The following is an 18791-nucleotide window of genomic DNA, read 5'->3' on the forward strand; positions in this document are numbered from 1 at the left end:
GCTTAGTCGTACCTAGGACCAGGACCCCATCAACTCATTCACTGTGATCTCCAAAAGATGGCCCTTCGCTTGGCACCGCCACTTCCTCCTCCACCACCTGAGATGCATTAGCTCCTTCTCTTTGCGGCATGTCCGCCTTTGTCTTTTTGTTAGGGCTTGTTGAGTTGTTCCCTCACCAGAACCCTCCCATACTTGTGTTGTGTGTGTTTGGATCTGTTCTTGTTCGAACTTTGTGGTTGTGGTGGTTTGCTTTATCAATTAAGCGGGACGAAAGCCTTTTTCGGTAAACATTATTCATCACTTGCATTCCAACATTAATTCTTGCGTAGGGTTCCAAAACTATATGCACAACCATCATAGATGTACTGACACGGATACACCACAACAAACTGTTCACATCTAACTAGCATAGGCATACCATAATATCAATACACGTCTCCTACACCTCACACCGAGAGATGTGCATATATAATGTGTACGTATATGCCATTGATCAATTTTAACGTGTCTATTCTTCACACGAAGAAGTGGGAGAGTTCTTCTTTTTTCATTATCTAGAGAGGGCCTCAAATAGAGTTGCTTCCGGCGGGGAGGGGGGCTTCAGTTATTCGTAGATAGCTTCACACTTGCATCTAATTTTATTGCTTCGTCATGACCTAAAATTGATGAGTAGCAACAATAATCTCATGAGCATTCTCACACTGAACATTTAAATATAGAGGAAATGACTTCTTTTAAATGTACCTTTGGTATCTCTTGCAGTTGGATGGCGAGCAATGCATAATTTTTTAGCCGATGCAAGAAACAACCTGAAAGAAGCGTCAAATGCAGAATTACTTTAGCTGTTTTAGCAACTTTCTTAAGTTGTTACATATTTTTGAAAATTTTACGTCACAAATGCACTTCATATTTCGGCGATGATTTATGTATAAAATTCACCACATTAGAAGCAATAATAATAGATAGTCAGCTATGCCTACTGTTTATTTTGATAGTGCACTACTAGGGTGTCTATGATACGGAGATGTACTTATGAGAATATCAATGAAAACTATAAGTATCCCGAAATCAATAATTAACAAAATATTCTTATGATGTTAACTCATGGTGTAGGAGGATGTATGAAAAAACAATACTTACTCCCATGGGACATCTCCAACAAGCATTCGGTCGCCTTCAAAGTCTTCATATAGAAATATGAAATTGTCACTATTTGCACAATCTCCCTCCCCAGAATCTGAATTCTGATAATCTGCAGCTGGATTTACGCAATACAGTTTAAAAATTAAATATAATGGATACGTCAAAACATGAAAAGACAGCGCGCCCGTAGGAAAAGACAGACAAGACTGCAAAATTCTAACATGCCATGTGTTTCTAATGAGAAATACATTTAAAAAAATTATTTAGCAAAGTTTAAAATTGGCTTTTAGGTGGTAAAACTAATTAAGTGTTGCCGCTAAAGTCAAGTTAATTTCCATATTTTTGCAGTAATTCCATCTAAATAGAAGTTGAGTTAATTTCATAAAGAATTCCGACTCGAAGAGTACATTGGCACAGTGTCCCACGAAGCCTACAATATTCACATGGTAGGTGAGCGATGACCTAGTTAAGTTGAATCGCCCGAGGAGGACAAAGCTCCCAGTTGGCCACAAGCGAAGTGAACCACATGGTCAAATGCTTTTATGTCAAAAAAACATGCCAATGCTAACATCTCATTTGGGTTTATTGAGACCCTACAAAATACGGTTCAATGGGACCTCTAAAAATGGGTTTCATGAGAGCTTGTTATAGGTTTGTTGAGCTCTTGTCGTAGTCACAACATACCCAATATGTTACCACCCTCAAAGGAACAAAAATCAGAATGGTGCCTCGCTTTATCACAAAAATTGGGTTTTATTTGACGTGAGGAACCAACCATCGTTTTCTTTAAACCGAGGCCCTATATAGTAGGAAATTATAGAAGTACAAAAGGACCCGAAAATGACTATTGGAGCTCGGGCTCCATGTCACCCTTTATTTTTAAAATTTTAAAATTCAAATTTTCTGTTTCAGAAAAATCTGAAAAACAATTATGCAAGTACACAAGGATGAAATGTATATGTGTGCAAAAATTCAGGATGAAATACCTTAACATGTGATTTGCGCAAAAAGAACAAATTCATGAACTTTTGAAATGAATAGTAACATGTGTTAAAAAGCCATAAATTTATTTTTTTTGCACAGACCTCGTTTTAACGTACTTTCTTCTAAAAATTTGCACGCATGTGTGTTATGCCTCCATGTATATCCCTAATTTTTTCAGATTTTTTTGAAATGTAAAAATACAAATTTTGATGAATTTTGAGGTTTTCAAAAATAGGGCTCCATGAAACCCGAGCTCCAAAACACCACACTCAAAAGGACCCTAGTATAAAGATTCATGAGAAGTACGAAGCCCCACAAACATAATAAAAATTACATCGATGTCCATTGACTACCAAATGACCACCCGGCCGATTGAAGAATCCACCGACACACATATATCGTTGCTCACATACTGGAGCTAGATAGACCTTATAGTTGCTCACATACTGGAGCCATAACCTCGTTGCCTCGAGTAGCTAGCAGGAATCTACATCAGAGCTCCATCTAATCCGTCCCAATGGACGAACTTGAGGAGGACCAGAACTCAGAAGACTGACTTAAAAAAGAAGCATCGTCATCTGTTCGAGTGCCGCTACTCCGAGGATTAAAATCCTACTTATCCACTAGCTGGAGCCATGGCATCAGGATTTTCATTCCCACCACCGATTGCCGAAGAGGCGGGCACACCGGGGTCGAATCCATCATCTTTTTTTTTTGCGAACACGCAAAAGTATTCGATAGAAGTCGAATCCACGATCTTGCCGCGGAGATCAAGGGGAAGAAGGCTTATGTGACTAACTATAAATTTTGGTTTTGCTAAAGCACATATAAGCCCTATATTTCTTTAATTTTAGGCGGAGATTCATGTTGTCGTTTAATTTTTGTTTGATTGAGTTACTTAGATCTGCATTGACTATTGTACATATAGATGTGTCCTACATAGATCCTTATAATTTGAGAGCAGAATATTGTTGGAAAAATAATAGGCGTGCAATATATAAGGCAGATCTATATATGTTTTAGCAAAATCAAAAATAATAATTAAGAGCGGTACTTACGGCAGAAGAAGTTTCTTGTCATCTTGGTGAGCGCCCGCGAGAGGGAGTCGTAGCTGCGGTGGGCTCTCAGGTTGATCTTCCTGACGATGAGGCAGCCATCCATTTGCACCTTGGCGAACATGTTTGCGGGCAGCCGCTGCGGTTCTACGGCGACAGTACAGCTCCTCGGCGCCCCCGCCACCTCCTTATCATCATCGGCGCCGGGCGAGGCCGCGGCGGGAATCCTCCCGTCCTTTGGGCCGTCCGGCTGCTTCACATCGGCGTCGGGTTTTGGCACGGCGGTGACGAGGTGCCGCCGGGAGGTGTGAACCGGCGGCCAGCCCACGGCCGCAGAAGGCAGTGAGACTACACTAGCATCGCTGATGGTGACAAAGAGTTAAATGCAAACATTAGGCGCCCATGAATAATACGGTGTGTAGATCAGGTGCAAGTGTGTGCAACTCTGAGCTGAGTGTATAAGGGGATTGTAACACAATGCATGCATGCAATGCAAGTTAAGTACTTGCACCATGGTTAATTATCTTATTTTATAAGGTTGAACTGTCTGATCCCCTTTGTTATGAAAAGACCATCTTGTGCTCTAACCAAAGCTAAAGTTTTCTCTCTTTAAACCCCCAAATGTTTTGTTGTCTGCCTCTGTATCGATCTCCTCAAGCCACAGACCATTTATATATTTTCAAGAAAAGGAGCAATATGCATCATCCGGCCACATGGTAGCAGTTTAGCACGTCCAGCCGCCCAATTATTGGGAGCAACACATCCACGGACGGACACACGAAAGTCGTTTTATGGAAAAGACTGCACTAGTTTTCCTCTTTCTTTCTCTCTTTTCTGCACTGCGCTGCATGCACTCATCATCTCTGCTCCCCTGCCTGGGCCGGCCTGCGCTGAATATTCCCGCTTAATTCCTTGCAGAGCAGAGGAGATCTTCTCTAACGGCATCTATTCTATCCGGCCATGTTCACCATGGCCGGTCGGCAAAAGCCTTTAGAATTAATCCACGTACGTACATTAGGAGGTCATGCATGCATACATGATTTCCCTATACTAGAAATCCTAGGTTTATTTGAAGGACTCCTTTTGTGTACATAACATGTACGTATACAGGAATCTATTCGCAATCATTTCTAGACGCAGTTCTAAGCACACGAGGAGCTGAAAAATACTAATCGATGACCTCTAGTGGAGTGGTAGGGGTTCAACATCTTCATGATTGCAATCATTTGTGCGTACACGTAGGGGGCCTTAATCCCATACTTTTTCCATCATATATCACTTATTTGTTTAATTCATGGTTCCTCAAACTTAGTTTGCATTATAAACTCATTACACGACAGGAAATCCATATTTTGATAGCTGAAACATTTTTAGCTAGCTAGAGCAGTTCACCCGAAAAAGAACTAGAGCAGTTGGGTGCAGTGAGATGGTGAAAACACGCATGAGTAGGAGTGGCTGCTAAAACTGGTTAACTGGGTAGGCAATATGCATGCATGCATGCAGAAGCATATGTGCGTTGCTTAATTAACTGTCAACGCACAATTTGGCTCACCTTGTCACATATGTTGTAGCCACTGACGTCGGCGCAATGCTCCGGTCCTGCTCGGCGGCCGCCTTCTGCTGCCGGGCGGCGAGGCTCCAGGGGTGCATAAAGCCGGTCGGGCTCGGCATGAACGCGGCCGTCCAGCTGCTGCTAGGCACAATGCCATGGCAATTACCATCACGCCCTGTGCTAAGCGTGTTCGCAGTGGCAGTACTAGCGACGACCAAGCCACTGCCCTGCACCCGACCGACATTGCCGTCACCTGGACGACCTTTGTAGCTTGCCATGACGGAGTCACCGCAGATAGCGGCGCTGCAGTTACCTCCGGGAGACAAGGAGATGCCGAGGCTGAGGTCTAGGTTGCTACCGTGGAAGCATGCGCCACTAGAGCTCGCTTCCGTTGCCACCTTCATGCCGGTGACTGCAGTAGCAGCGGTGCTCTGCTGCCTTCCAAGAGGAGGAGGCGTCTCAAAGGATATGAGATTCATCATGGCGGTGGAGCAAACGAACCGATGACGATGGACAGATGGTAGCTAGAAGCAAATGAGGTTGATGAGATGGAAGCAACAGATATGAGAAGAGGAGGGGTGAGCTGAATGAGTGAGTTGGTGAGCAGAAAGATGGTGCTATGGGTGTAGAAGAGAATTAATATGTCGGCAGAATATAAGAGACGATGGTGCAGTGGTAGTGGTTGATATGGTATGGATAGATCGGTGGTGTACATATATGTAGGTAGATATATAGAGGTGCAAGCTATGGCTAGGGAGAAGGGGCGTGGGCAATGATTTCATACAAGATTTTGTAAAAAGATGGGAGTATCATGTGCAAGAGATATGATCAATGCCATATCTGTGTACCCATGCTAGCAGTGTAGTAGTAGTTTCATGATGTTGTTTTGTGTACCTAGATGTATAGCCAGCACATGCACTTCTTGGGAGAGCGGACTTTGTGCAACAAGCTTAGTGCGTAAAGTAGAATCGAGTAATTTGAAAATATACTTTTTGTAACCATTTAAAAAAAATCTTTGTTGCCCTAAAAGGATAGAAAATAAAAAAACATAAAACAAATTTTGTCAAAAAAAGTGTACTAAAATTATGCATAAACTACATCATTTCAGAATATGCAAAAAACAAGCATATAATAGTGCAATTTGAGAAATAATATAATTTCAAACCCCCTCTTTGACTCTCACGGGTCATTGAGAATTTCAGAAACAATATAATTTGCACACTTGTTGCATAGAACTCGTGTGTATGCATTTTCCATACCCAATGTTCAAACAACAAAGCAACAACGTTGTGAACCTACAATACTATAGATACAACATGTTGAATTTTGATGTATTTTTTATATACTCCCTCTGTTTTTATTTACTCGGCATATTAATTTTGGTCGAAGTCAATTTTTATAAACTTTGATGAAATTTATAGACAAAAGTATTAATATATAATAACAAATAAGTACCGTTGGATTCATTATTAAATGTACTTTCACATGATATGGATTTCTTATGCTAAATATTTATGTTCTTTCAATATATTTGGTCAAACTTTACGAACTTTGATCAGTCAACTCTAATATACGGAGTAAATAAAAACGAAGGAAAGTATTTTCTAAAGAAAAATGCATATATTTGAAATGCACGGCCCGTTCCAGTTTGCCTTTGCATACATGCATGCATGTCCTATGAAAGATCTAACCTTGTATTTTTCTTGTTTGGCATGGATGTGCGGCTGGCTAGCTGGTGCATGGTGGGGATGAGACCATCATCTCCTCCACCATGCACGGTGCAGTACTTGCTGTCCGCTCCCTTTAATTATTGCTTTGCAACCCTACTTTGCATGCACCGGGAAATTACAAAAGGAACACGTACACACACACATGCATACTTCATACATACACGGACACGCACTAGCTCGCCGCATCAAGTTCGAATCACCACCTACCAAGAACATATCCTTCAAAAAAACAAAAAAAAATTGCTATCTTCAAAGGAAAAATACATATTTAGTAACAAGTTGGTCGATGCTTCTTGATGTTCGAACCAATACATGCATGCATGCATCCACGCAATTAACTTTGTCTTGTCATGCATAATCCTGCGGTAATCTGATTGCGATCTTATAGGAAAATATTGTTCTAGGTTCTCGCCAAAATCAGTTGTCCTTTGTGATCCTTGGTTTGGATACGGTGAAGTGATTATTGCACGTGTTCCTTTAGCTACTTAATTCTTGCGATGCGATTTGATTGGAATGAGATCTTTTGCCTCCAAACACGGCCGACGGTATCTGCCTAAATTACACTTTATCTTGTGAAAAGAATCGTGGCACGAATAATGAAGATCTAGAGGATATATGGAGGTCGAAACTGCTGCAAATCATATAGCTAGGAGGCATACGCGCTAGCTGTGCCATCTGAAACAAGGATAGTCACCGCTTATCATGCTTTTTTTTTTTCTTCGGAAAGGCTGAAGGCTATTAAATAAGATCCACTCTTATAAAAACTTTCTTGCAAGAAGAACAAGAGATTACAGGCAGTTTTCAAAGATATCAGCATTATCTTCCTTATGCATCCATTAGCGACGTGCGACGCCGCATGAGCAATACTCGTTGCCGCCTTTGGATCACCATCTCATCGGAGCAACCTTGTCCAAACTTAGAAGTATGTAGAAGAAGTGGCCAGGAAGTTGTCGGTGTAAATTAGAAAATACTGGCAACCGCAAGCTGAATATATCGTCGTAATGGAGAAGTCTGCATCAAAGAGGGTCAGAAGATAATCCCAACTCCTATCAAACAGAGAAGAGGGGCACAAACCTTACAACAAGTTCCCTGACGGATCCGTATCTGGTTGAGCTTCATCGGACAAAAATGGAATTGCGGAATGAAAACAAGTGCAATGTCATCCCCTTTGCAGGTTGTCGCCGTCGTGAACAAAAGCTAATCTCGCAAGACAATGCCTGACAATCGCCTCCATCTTGTGATCGTTGACGTCACTCCGAAGGAGAACATTGATATAGGGAAAGTCTAGGAACCATTATCTGCATCGCCGCCGTTACCCCAACTTCACCGGTGACGACAAACTCCGAGACCCTACAAGATGCGGACCGGGAAATTCGATTGGGGGTTCCTCCATCCTTCTGCTACCGCAACAGCAAACAGGTGCCAGGGGAACTCACGGCGCCAACCCTAGGAAAATATTTTATTCGGCTTGCATGTCTTATTTAGGTTGCTTATCGTCATGTTACTTTGATGCTCATGCATTATGATATGACTTGCAACTGGGACACTGAAGGTGATCTTCATATGACAAATGATGATTATTTTTCTCTATCGTGGTTTATTCAAATAATATTTGACATTTCAGTTTTATATATAGTTGAGCATTCAGAAAGCCATGCTGCTATAGCTAGCCGTGGATCGGAGCACATACGAGGAAAATGGAGAGAAAGAGGATTTAGGTCGATCTCTAGTAGCTAGTCGACCTCATTCACTCCATGAACCAATGATGCATGCACGTACGCACGCACATTCGTGTGGTGCCCTATGTTATGTAGAACTATGGATTGACGCGACGACGCAGTTAAAGGAGCGTCGAACATGCATGCAATCACTTGGCGAGACGGTCGTGTCAAAATGATGCATGCAAGTTGAGCCATGATAGATAGGATGATAATCCTAAGCTACCTAGAAGGCACAAACATGCACAAACATACGTGTGCACTTCACGCTGCATCAGGCCCCTACCCACTCGTCTAGCCAAACATTTTTTTTTTTGAGAAGGAGGAAACGAGCCTCCGGCCTCTGCACCAATCGATGCATGCAGCCATATTATTAAAAATCCAAAGTAACAAAAAAGTTCGAGATAAGCCTGAAGGCCGAAAATAAAATGAATCTGAAACTAGACTAACTCTTAAGAACTAGCCACATCCAGCGTAACTAATAGCAGACTACAATGCCTATACACCTAGTCTATTACTAGCACGCCATCCAAACCGGTCGAAGATAACTCGTGCGGCCATCTTCCATCGGTTGCACCCAGTAACCATAAGCTCACTGTTGTCCGCAGGACTGAGTAATGACCACGTACGGATCCAGGACGTTGCTCGGAATATGACCTGCAAAAAATTGTTGAATTTCTTACCATTAAAGATTATGTCGTTTCTGGTATTTCATATAACCCACAAAAGAGCACATATCCCTATTTTAATAAGTTTAGATACTTTAACGTCCACTCCATTGAGCCACGTTGTAAAAATTAAATTGATATACGTAGGTGGGATCACATTAAAAGCTATATGGATAGTGCGCCAAAGTAGTTTTGCGAGAGGACATTCCAAGAACAAGTGTCTGATTGTTTCATGTTGATCACAATAACAGCAATTCGATCTACCTCTCCAACTACGCTTAATTAAATTATCTTTGGTTAATACCACACCTTTGTGTAAAAACCACATAAAATTTTTAATCTTTAACGGCACTTTAATACCCCAAATATGCAACGATCTAGCTAAGGGTCCTGAATTAACCAGATCTGTGTACATGGACTTAACTGAAAATACCCCATTGACAGTTAAAATCCATCGAACGCTGTGTGAATGATCTGATAGTTGTACCTGCATAAGTCTTCTTACCAGATGCATCCATGCCTCCCAACGTGCTCCTACTAGCGCTCGCCTGAAGTGTATATTTATAGGTATCGATTGTAAGACTGTGGACACATAGTCCTGCTTACGTTGCGTAATATTGTATAGCATGGGATATTGTAAAGCAAGTGGTGTATCCCCAAGCCAAGTATCTTCCCAAAATCTTGTTGAGGTACCATCCCCTATAATAAATTTCACCCTTTGAAAGAAATTAATCTTTGTCCTCATTAACCCTTTCCAGAAAGGTGAGTCATTGGGTCTAATTGTAGCTTGAGCTAGAGTTCTTGAGGTTAGATACTTATTTCTTAAAATTTGAATCCACATACCCTCTGTCCCTCTGGAGATTATATACAACCATTTGCTAAGCAAGCATTTGTTCTTTACTTCTAAATTTTCAATTCCCAAACTCCCCTGATCTTTGGGTCTACAAATCATATCCCAACGTGCTAGTCTGTATTTTTTCTTATTCTCATCATTTTGCCAAAAGAAACGAGATCTATAAAAATACAGTATTTTCCGTACCCCTATAGGTATCTCGAAGAAAGACAAAAGGAACATGGGTAGACTTGTTAAAACAGAGTTTATTAAAACCAACCTGCCTCCATATGACATAAGCTTGCCCTTCCAACAACTTAGTTTCTTTTCAAATCTTTCTTCAATACATTTCCATTCTTTAATTGTTAACTGTCTCTGATGAATAGGGATCCCAAGATAGCTAAAAGGTAGAGAACCCATCTCACAACCAAATAGCTGTCGATAAGCGTCTTGCTCTTCTCTTGCCTTCCCAAAGCATAAGAGTTCACTTTTGTTAAAATTTATTTTCAACCCCGATAGTTGTTCAAACAAACATAAAATTAATTTCATATTCCTTGCTTTCTCCATATCATGTTCCATGAAAATGATTGTATCATCCGCATATTGTAGAATGGACACACCTCCATCTACCAGATGTGGAATGAGACCACCTATTTGTCCTTTCTCTTTGGCTCTTTCAATGAGTATTGTCAACATATCTGCTACTATATTAAACAATAGTGGAGACATTGAATCCCCCTGTCTTAACCCCTTATGTGTCTGAAAGAAATTAGCAATGTCATCATTAACTTTAACTCCGACACTCCCCTTATGAATGAAAGTGTCAACCTGCTATCTCCACTTTTCATTGAACCCTTTCATACGTAAGGCTTGTTGAAGAAAGGACCACTTAACTTTATCATAAGCCTTTTCGAAATCCACTTTAAAGATAACCCCGTCTAGTTTCTTTGTGTGAATTTCATGAAGCGTTTCGTGCAAAACAACAACACCCTTCAAAATGTGTCGCCCAGGCATGAACACTGACTGTGTTGGTTGGACAACTGAATCGGCTATCTTCGTTAATCTATTGGTGGCTGTCTTAGTAAAAATCTTGAAGCTGACATTGAGTAAACAGATAGGTCTAAATTGTTGGATGCGCATGGCATCCACCTTTTTTGGCAACAACGTTATTGTTCCAAAGTTAAGGCGGAATAACTGTAGCCGACCATTGAATAAATCATGAAACATAGCCATTAGATCCCCTTAATAATATGCCAGCACTTTACCCATCTGGTCCTAGTGCTTTATTGTGTTTCACTTGTACTATTGCATCATACACCTCTTTCTCTGTGAATCTAGCTGATAAAAACTCATTCTCCTGTTCATTTAGTTGAGGAATATCCTGAACAATGGTTTCATCCAAAGAGATCATAGTCTCATCTGGTGCACCAAAAAGACTCCTATAATATTCTGAGATATATACCTTCAAGTTTTCATGACCTATTATAGTTCCCTCATCTTGCTCTAGCTGAGTAATTATCTTCTTTCAATGTTTGCCATTTGCAATCATGTGAAAGAACTTAGTATTATCATCCCCATGAACCACGTTCATCACCTTAGCTCTTAGTGCCCATTTCATCTCCTCTTCTCTCAATAATTTTTGCAATCTAATCTCAGCATCCATTTTAATATTCCTATCAATAAGATTTAGCTGCGCTGACTCAGCTTTGACGTCAAGTTCATCAATCAGCTTCGTTAGTCTTTCTTTTTCTTTCTTATAAATACCACTTTGATTTTTCGCCCATCCTCTAAGGAATCAGCGCAAATTTCTGATTTTGTTTTGCCAAATTTCCACACTGGTGGATCCACCTAAGTCTGTATCTCATTCCTTTGTAATTAGATCCATGAACCCTTCTCTTTCAAACCAGCTTAGTTCGAATGAGAAGACATTTTTGTTGCCCCTATGATTGGCCTCCCCTGAGTCAACTAGAAGAGGCGTGTGATCTGAGATTGCCCTCTGTAACGCTTGTACAGTGACTAATGGGTATTTCTGCTCCCACTCAACACTAGTAAGAACCCGATCCAACTTCTCATATGTTGGTATCGTTAGTGAATTTGCCCAAGTGTATTGTCTGCCAGAAAGATGAATCTCCCTTAAATTAAGACTCTCAATAACCATATTAAACATCGTTGACCATCTTGTGTCAAGATTGTCATTATTTTTTTCATTCTGTCTACGAATAATATTAAAATCTTCCCCCACCATAATTGGTAATGTTTTGTCTCCACAGATTCTCACTAGATCTGCAAGAAAATCAGGTTTGAACTCCAATTGTGTCGCCCCATATACAGCCACCAGAGCCCACTTAAAACCATCAACTTTCGACCTTACACGAAATTTGACGGAGAACTCACCATAGACCACACTCATCACCTCTAGAGTCTCGCATTTAACCCCAAGTAAGATCCCACCGGATCTTCCCCTTGGTGGTAGACAATGCCAATCAAAATCAACCCCTCCTGATAAACTATTTAAAAATTGAGTTGTGAAATTATCTCTCCCAGTTTCTTGTAATGCCATGAAATCCATATTATATTGTATCGATGCTTCTCTAAGGAACCTTTTTTTAGCCAAGTCCGCTAGACCTCTGCTATTCCAAAAAATTCCTTTCATAATTCATCATGAATTTTTTTTCTTTTGTTTAACTCTCGCACTCCTCCTAACCGCTGATTCGGGATAAACCTTCCTTTTCCAAGGTCTCCTAGTTTTTTCGTGAATACTATTTAAGTCATTATGTGTAGCCAAAGGTTGTGAATGATTCTCCGCATCTGAAGGGGTCGTATACCCCTCCAAACCCATATCATCCACATCGTCTACTTCCCCGTCTATATGAAAAATGCTATCACATAATGTTTGAAGTTCAGCACCTCCTAAGTCATTAATATCTGAATCATTCATAGGTTTAAGCGCTGCTAGATTTTTTATAAACTCTATGGTTCTGTCAACTTCTAAATCAAGAATATCATTGATGGACTTAGCTATATTTTTACTAGATGTACCCATAGAAATTCCTATGTCGCTAGCATTATTCATGATCTCAGAGTCAGATAAGTTTAAAATAGAAGCAGTCTGATCAATAGACAAACCTGTAGTTGTTTCAGCATCTCGTAATTTTGCAGCTCGCATAGCACGTCCCATCAACATATCATTAGCATCAGGCTTCTCCTGAATACGCTGACTGAAACGTCTATCACCCGATGTAGGATCCGGGATCCCACCAAAAGAGATCACATCATCATTAGTAATCTCATTGTGGGTCTTCCCTGTTACCACAGAATCAAAGTGCTGGTCAAAAGTTGTTTCCTGAACAAGATTATCGTACTTAGAAAAGAGCACTTGTTGCTTACTGTTCGAAGTACTATGAGAAGAGACAAGACTAGGAGAACGGCTCGGCTCCTGCTTACTATCTCGCATGAGCAATGGCACATCCCTCTCAGTCGGCGATGTCGGAGAAGTGTGAAAGCACGCCTCCTGCGTGCTATCGTGCACAAGCATATGAAGTGGCTCGGCCCTCCTAGCCAGCGGTACTGCAGAGAATGCTTGTCTGTTCTCCTGATTAATCATATGCGTGGGTAATTCCAGCTTTGATGTGGAGACCGATCGTTGAATTGGAACAAAAGGGGCTGGCTCAACATCCGCCTCCTTTTGTAGAAAAGCACTGCCAAGATTGTATGGTGTACTCATAACATCAAACGAACCAAAACGTAGTGTCTCCATGGGTAATTTCGATGTAGAAGATGCACCCCCAATAAGTGGTTTCTCCTTATTAGAGGAGGGAGGAGGGTTAGTGTTATCCTTTGACTGATCGGAATGTTAATCATTCGCATCCCCATGATCCTTGTCCTTATCCTCCCCATCGGCCATGAGAATATCAGCACCATTTGGCTCCTTTTGTGGCACCTTCTCGACCTCCACCTCAAGGTCATAGTGCACACCATCATAAGACCACGGAGCAAAATCAGGAATCTGGTCAACATCAAGCACCATCACAAGCAATCTGGCTATCCCCCTTTTGCGTGTAAAAGGCATATCTACTTTCTCAGTCTTCCCAATCAACGAACCAAGGCTCCATACGATTAGGAAATCATTAAGAAGAATTTCTGGAATACCTGAGAATCTGATCCAAACCTTCTGCAACCTAGTACCCTGCGGTGCTGGCTTAATGCATTCCTCAAACTCAAGTAAACACTTGCTGCCACTAACCTTACTGGCCCCAAAAGTGAGTAGACGTTGAAGATCCTCTCTTCTAGGAAACTCAACCTGGTAAGTATTTTGATCCATCCTTATTGGTTCCCAATTGTATGCCTCAGAAACAAGCCTTCTCATCTGTTGAGATACTTGCTCAGCAATCAAATCCCCATTCGTAACTTTGACGAGACCCGTTCTTGAGCTCTCAAGACGAGGTGGAGTTAGAACTGAAGTGGAACCTGTTATCTCAAAAAACATTAGTTTGCTGTGGCAAACCCCATAGATGCTCATGACCGGCTTAGGAGCTAAAAGTAATGGGCATGTCGTATCAATATGACCAGGCTTTTGACAGATATCACACGGATCCGTGGTACAATCCACAACGAAGTGTTCGGGTATCCCACACCTATAACATGTCAATTTTTCTTTTTTGCGAGCCGCCTTGTTGGCTCGCGCTACTTCCCTGTCCTCCGTCGTTATTTGCTGTGTGGGCAGGGTGACACTTGCTTCCCCCCCCCCCCCCCCCCCCGTCCGCTTGGGTGACTTCCTTCCACATCGGCCCCGAATTGTTCCGACCATAGTTGCGTACTCCATCCCCGCCTCTTTGCCAGAAATTAGCACCTCGAGCCCCTTCCACAAAATTGCCTTCGGGAGGCTGGAAGGGACGATGCCACTGATTGGCTCCTCCCCCAGGACCTCCTCCGGCGTTCCAATTCGACCGACCACCACCTGGACCGCCAGCAAACTCGTTCCAATGATTTGCATATCCTCTGTGTCCATGGAATCCACCTCCGCCACCGCGGTTATGAGCTCCAGGACCACCTCTTCCAGCACCAGCAGTGCCGCGCCCCTGACCAGCAGGAACTGTAGCTCTCTAAGAATTCTCCCGCGCGCCAGCAGCTACTGCAGTAGATACCCCAGCAGCAGGTCCTGCCGCTGCAGATGCAGTCGCCGCAGGCGCCGTCCCAGCCGACGCACTCGCTGCAGGCGTAGACGGCGCGCCTTGCCTCGCTGCCATTGTAGCCAACGCAGGAATAAGCCTCGTTGTACCAGAACGCGATGGGAAACCAGGGTTCGCCCGTCTGCTACCCCAAGATATTCCCGATCGCGACCCACGCTCGTTTTTAGAAAGAGGAGAATCACGAGACGAGGAACCTCCCGTAACAACGTCGGTAACCAAATCAATCACGCTAAGAGTCCTAACCGGAATATCTGGCAAACTCTGATGGACTCCTACAACGGACTGGGCCACATACCCAGGCGTGTGGAAGCCAGCAGGTTGAGATTCTGGCCCATCTTGACACAGAATCGATTTCAGACGAAATTCCTTTGCCTCACGAATCCCAAGATCCGTTTTGGCTGTAACATGTGCCGTCGGCCGTGACGTCGCCGCCGGTCGACGTGATTTCTTTCTGACCGGTGCTTGTTTGCAAAAATGGAGAAATTCTATTTTGTGGGTGGTCAGTGTGTCTGCTCACTACTACGAAATGTCTTAACATTTTTTTCAGAAAAGCACCAGGATGTAGCAATATAGACACCTCTAAAACTCAAAAAAATGCATTTTTTCCAAACAAAAAAAACAGCACAAGCATCTACAGATTTTTTTTATTTTTTTTAGTTGGAGCGGTCATGATCATTTGGAAGCAAATTTTGGTCAACAAACGTCTGTTCCCAGAGAACTGTCTTCTGGTCAAGAGACTACTTCTCGAGGCGCCGAGAAACGTACGCGCGCGTACATGCATGGGCCTAGTTAATTATGGGCATGCACTAATTACAACTGGGAACTCTAATCTCTTGCTGATAACGATGAAAATACCAAATCTTTCTGCTATCATGGAAAACACATCAGAACTCGTTAAAGCTCGAGACACGCATGCGTACGTTACCATGAGGAAAAACTTGAAGTGAACTTCTATTATTATATGTTCATCGGATAAAAGCGCGCAGAATATATATATATGTATGCACCTGAGTAATTAACTTCATGTCCCATTTTAAGCTAATTGAGCGAGAGATGAGATGATGATGAGTGAGCCTATTAACGACGCGACATGCGTACAAGAAAACATGATGATGATCACTTTGTTTCCTTTCCTCTCGCCACCTTTTGTGACCCTTTTTTTGCCCCTTTGTTTTGTTCCTTTTATCGTCTTTCTCGCCTGCCTTACTTTCTTAATGTTGCAGATCCAAAGGACAAAAGCTGGGCCATTAGAGCATGCATTAGGGTATGATAAAAGGGTTAAAGCCAGAAATTAGACCAAAAGGTGGCATAAAGGCTAGCCCTTTCTGTATTAACGCGCTACTATTTGTAGTATTTTGCACATGGTCACCGTTGCCGAGTAATGGTTTTATGCCGGATTTTATCCCATTTTACACTACACATACTCTGCCATTGAATGACCTAACTGGATCCTTCCCCTAATTAAAAAATAATAATCATTAAAAATATTTGCAAAATGCTAAATGGAGTAGTACCTTCCTGCTAAAAGTAAGCGAAGGCTACCGATAAAAATAAAAAAGGAATAAATTGCAGCTTGCGCCAGGTAGCTAGTTGTACTACTAACCCCACACAAAAAGTTAGGTAAGCTACTAATTTTCATTTACAGTACTAAAAAAATCATTCATAAACTCTCTAGAGTTTTAGAACAACATTTCGACATGACATAGACAAAAGGGTGACTTCAACACTCATCGGAAACATGTTTACCAAAAGCTAGCTATATTTTCAAATTGTTTGGATTGCTTACCATATGCGACATGTGGTAGCTAGCTTTACCTTCGTTGAAAATTGCTTGTCACACAAATGAATAAAAATAGATATATATATATATAATTAAAATATATCTAGATACATTTATTTTTATGACAAGTATTTTCGTACGCAGGGGTATATGTCAATGCGAAACATTAAACCTTAGGGCCTATCAATAAACATCCCCGTCTGTACAGAAACCGGCCAAAAGGTGAGACGAAAACTCTAGTGCCAACGCCTCGTCCTGCAGGAAGCATACCTCCAGGCAGCTGAAGGTGAGGTGGGTACACATACGGCCGGAGAAGACATGTACGAGTGTTTGGAGGCATGGAGGTATGGATCAGCAGCGGCTAGGCCATATCCTGATCCTGAGTTTCCAACCCCACACCACACACAAACGCACCAGCCAAAGAGAAAGGAGAAAGGCATGTTTGGCATCATTGCGGTGTTTAGATCCGGAAGAGACGCTAGTCGGGTCGGCCTGCTTTTCTTTTTGCCACCCGGTGCATCGCTTTAGGTCCAAGTGGCACCGTATAGTCTTGCATGCATGCACTACAAAATTCCTGGTGCACATATATTCCCTCCATTTCTAAATATAAGTCTTTTAAAAGTTTTTACTAAAAATTATATATTTATTGTGCTTCCTCTTTTTCTAAATATATTTTTTAAAATTCATACAGACTACATATGAAGCAAAATGAATGAATACACATTCTATAATATGTTTATATATATTACTAAAAAAGAATTTCGCCTCGTTTTATATATAAAGCAAAGATCAACAACATTCTGATACAAACACACGCCAACACAACACACACACTCAAGGCAGGATACATAAGCGATGATTGAAGCAAGACGAAAAGTCACATACGACGAACCGTGGCTCCAAGGCGGCGCCTTCAGGAAGGATACGACACTAAAACGCCGTCACCGTTCGATCTGAGGATCAGAGTTTCCTTTAGAGCAGCCCGATAGACGATGAGAGCCGCGACGACGCCTTCAAGAAGGAAACGAGCTTCGTCACTGCCGGTCCATCCAAAGATAAAGCAGATTTTCACTCCAGCCAACACTCACCGCCACCGGTCGCCACACCCCGGCTACCACGTCGATAACACGGCCATGGCCACCAGGCAGTGCCAAGCCACGGGCTCTTCCCATGAGCACCACACAACCACCTCCAAGGCCCCCGTCCCGGCATCCAAGACCTTGACACCACCTCGCCCGAGATCTGCCGCTACCCCAACCAAAGAGACGAGCGGAAAGGACCCGCCTTTTCCACCCCTGGGCAGCCCCCAGTGCCGAGACCCAAAAGAAGACCAAAACTGGCCTCCATCGACTCGTCCTGTAGCACCGAGACGATCTCGATCCTGTGGCAACGTGTGCGAGACAAGGTCGATCCTGCTACACCGTGGGCGAGACGATCTCGGTCCTACACACCGTGCGCGAGACGAGCTCGGTCCTATCGCACCGGGCGCGAGACGGGCGATGGATCGTAGCTGGGAGTGGGCCAACTCTTCGACGGAAGTAGTGCCCAAACGACGAGGAGATGAAGCAAAGGTCAACACGGTCCAACCGCACACGAGTCGATGCCGTAGTAGAACGGTCATCGCCGCGGGCAGAACCGCCGAGCCATCGTGTAACGCCGCGCCCTCGAGAGGCCACAACCCATGCGTTGGACCTTCCCGCGCCGCCGCCCACGGTCGGAGCAACAGCCACGCCAGCCTACTACACAACCTGCGCCGCCCACCCAGATCTCGACGCCAGATACAGGACTCAAGGCACGCATCCGCCGCCACCCGCTGCCACGACCGGCCAACCTTCACCGCACCGCTCCCCGCACCAACTGCAGAGGAGTGATGCCCGTCGAGCACGCCTCCTTCACGCCACCCCGCATGCCCTGCCGCCCTCGGCCCACGCAGCTCGGAAGACCAGATCTGATGGAGCCGCGACCGCATTCAGCCCACAAGCGCACCTCCACCACGCCGCCTGCAACGTCGTCATCGCGCACTTCTCTGACGCTCCACCGCGTTGTTGCGTCCGTCGTCTAGCGCGACACCCCGACCCAGTCGCCTCGGCCCGCTCCGAGCCCGCTGAGCAAGAGGGCGAGATCTCCCCGTCGCCGTCGC

The 18791-nt window shown here is 43.2% G+C and overlaps 1 protein-coding gene across 1 annotated transcript; it reads right to left on the reverse strand.

The window, feature by feature from the left end:
* Positions 1-276: 276 nt before the first annotated feature.
* Positions 277-5433, reverse strand: LOC123451189 (auxin-responsive protein IAA27-like). Its single transcript, XM_045128199.1, has 5 exons — positions 4735-5433; positions 3186-3544; positions 1141-1258; positions 745-809; positions 277-656 (listed from the first exon to the last, which is right to left on the reverse strand). Exons 1-5 carry the CDS (start codon positions 5214-5216, stop codon positions 601-603), a joined length of 1080 nt encoding a protein of 359 aa, XP_044984134.1. The 5' UTR covers positions 5217-5433; the 3' UTR covers positions 277-600.
* Between the last annotated feature and the right edge of the window lie 13358 nt (positions 5434-18791).

The sequence above is a fragment of the Hordeum vulgare genome, chromosome 4H (genome assembly GCF_904849725.1).
Source record: "Hordeum vulgare subsp. vulgare chromosome 4H, MorexV3_pseudomolecules_assembly, whole genome shotgun sequence".
Taxonomy (NCBI): Eukaryota; Viridiplantae; Streptophyta; class Magnoliopsida; order Poales; family Poaceae; genus Hordeum; species Hordeum vulgare.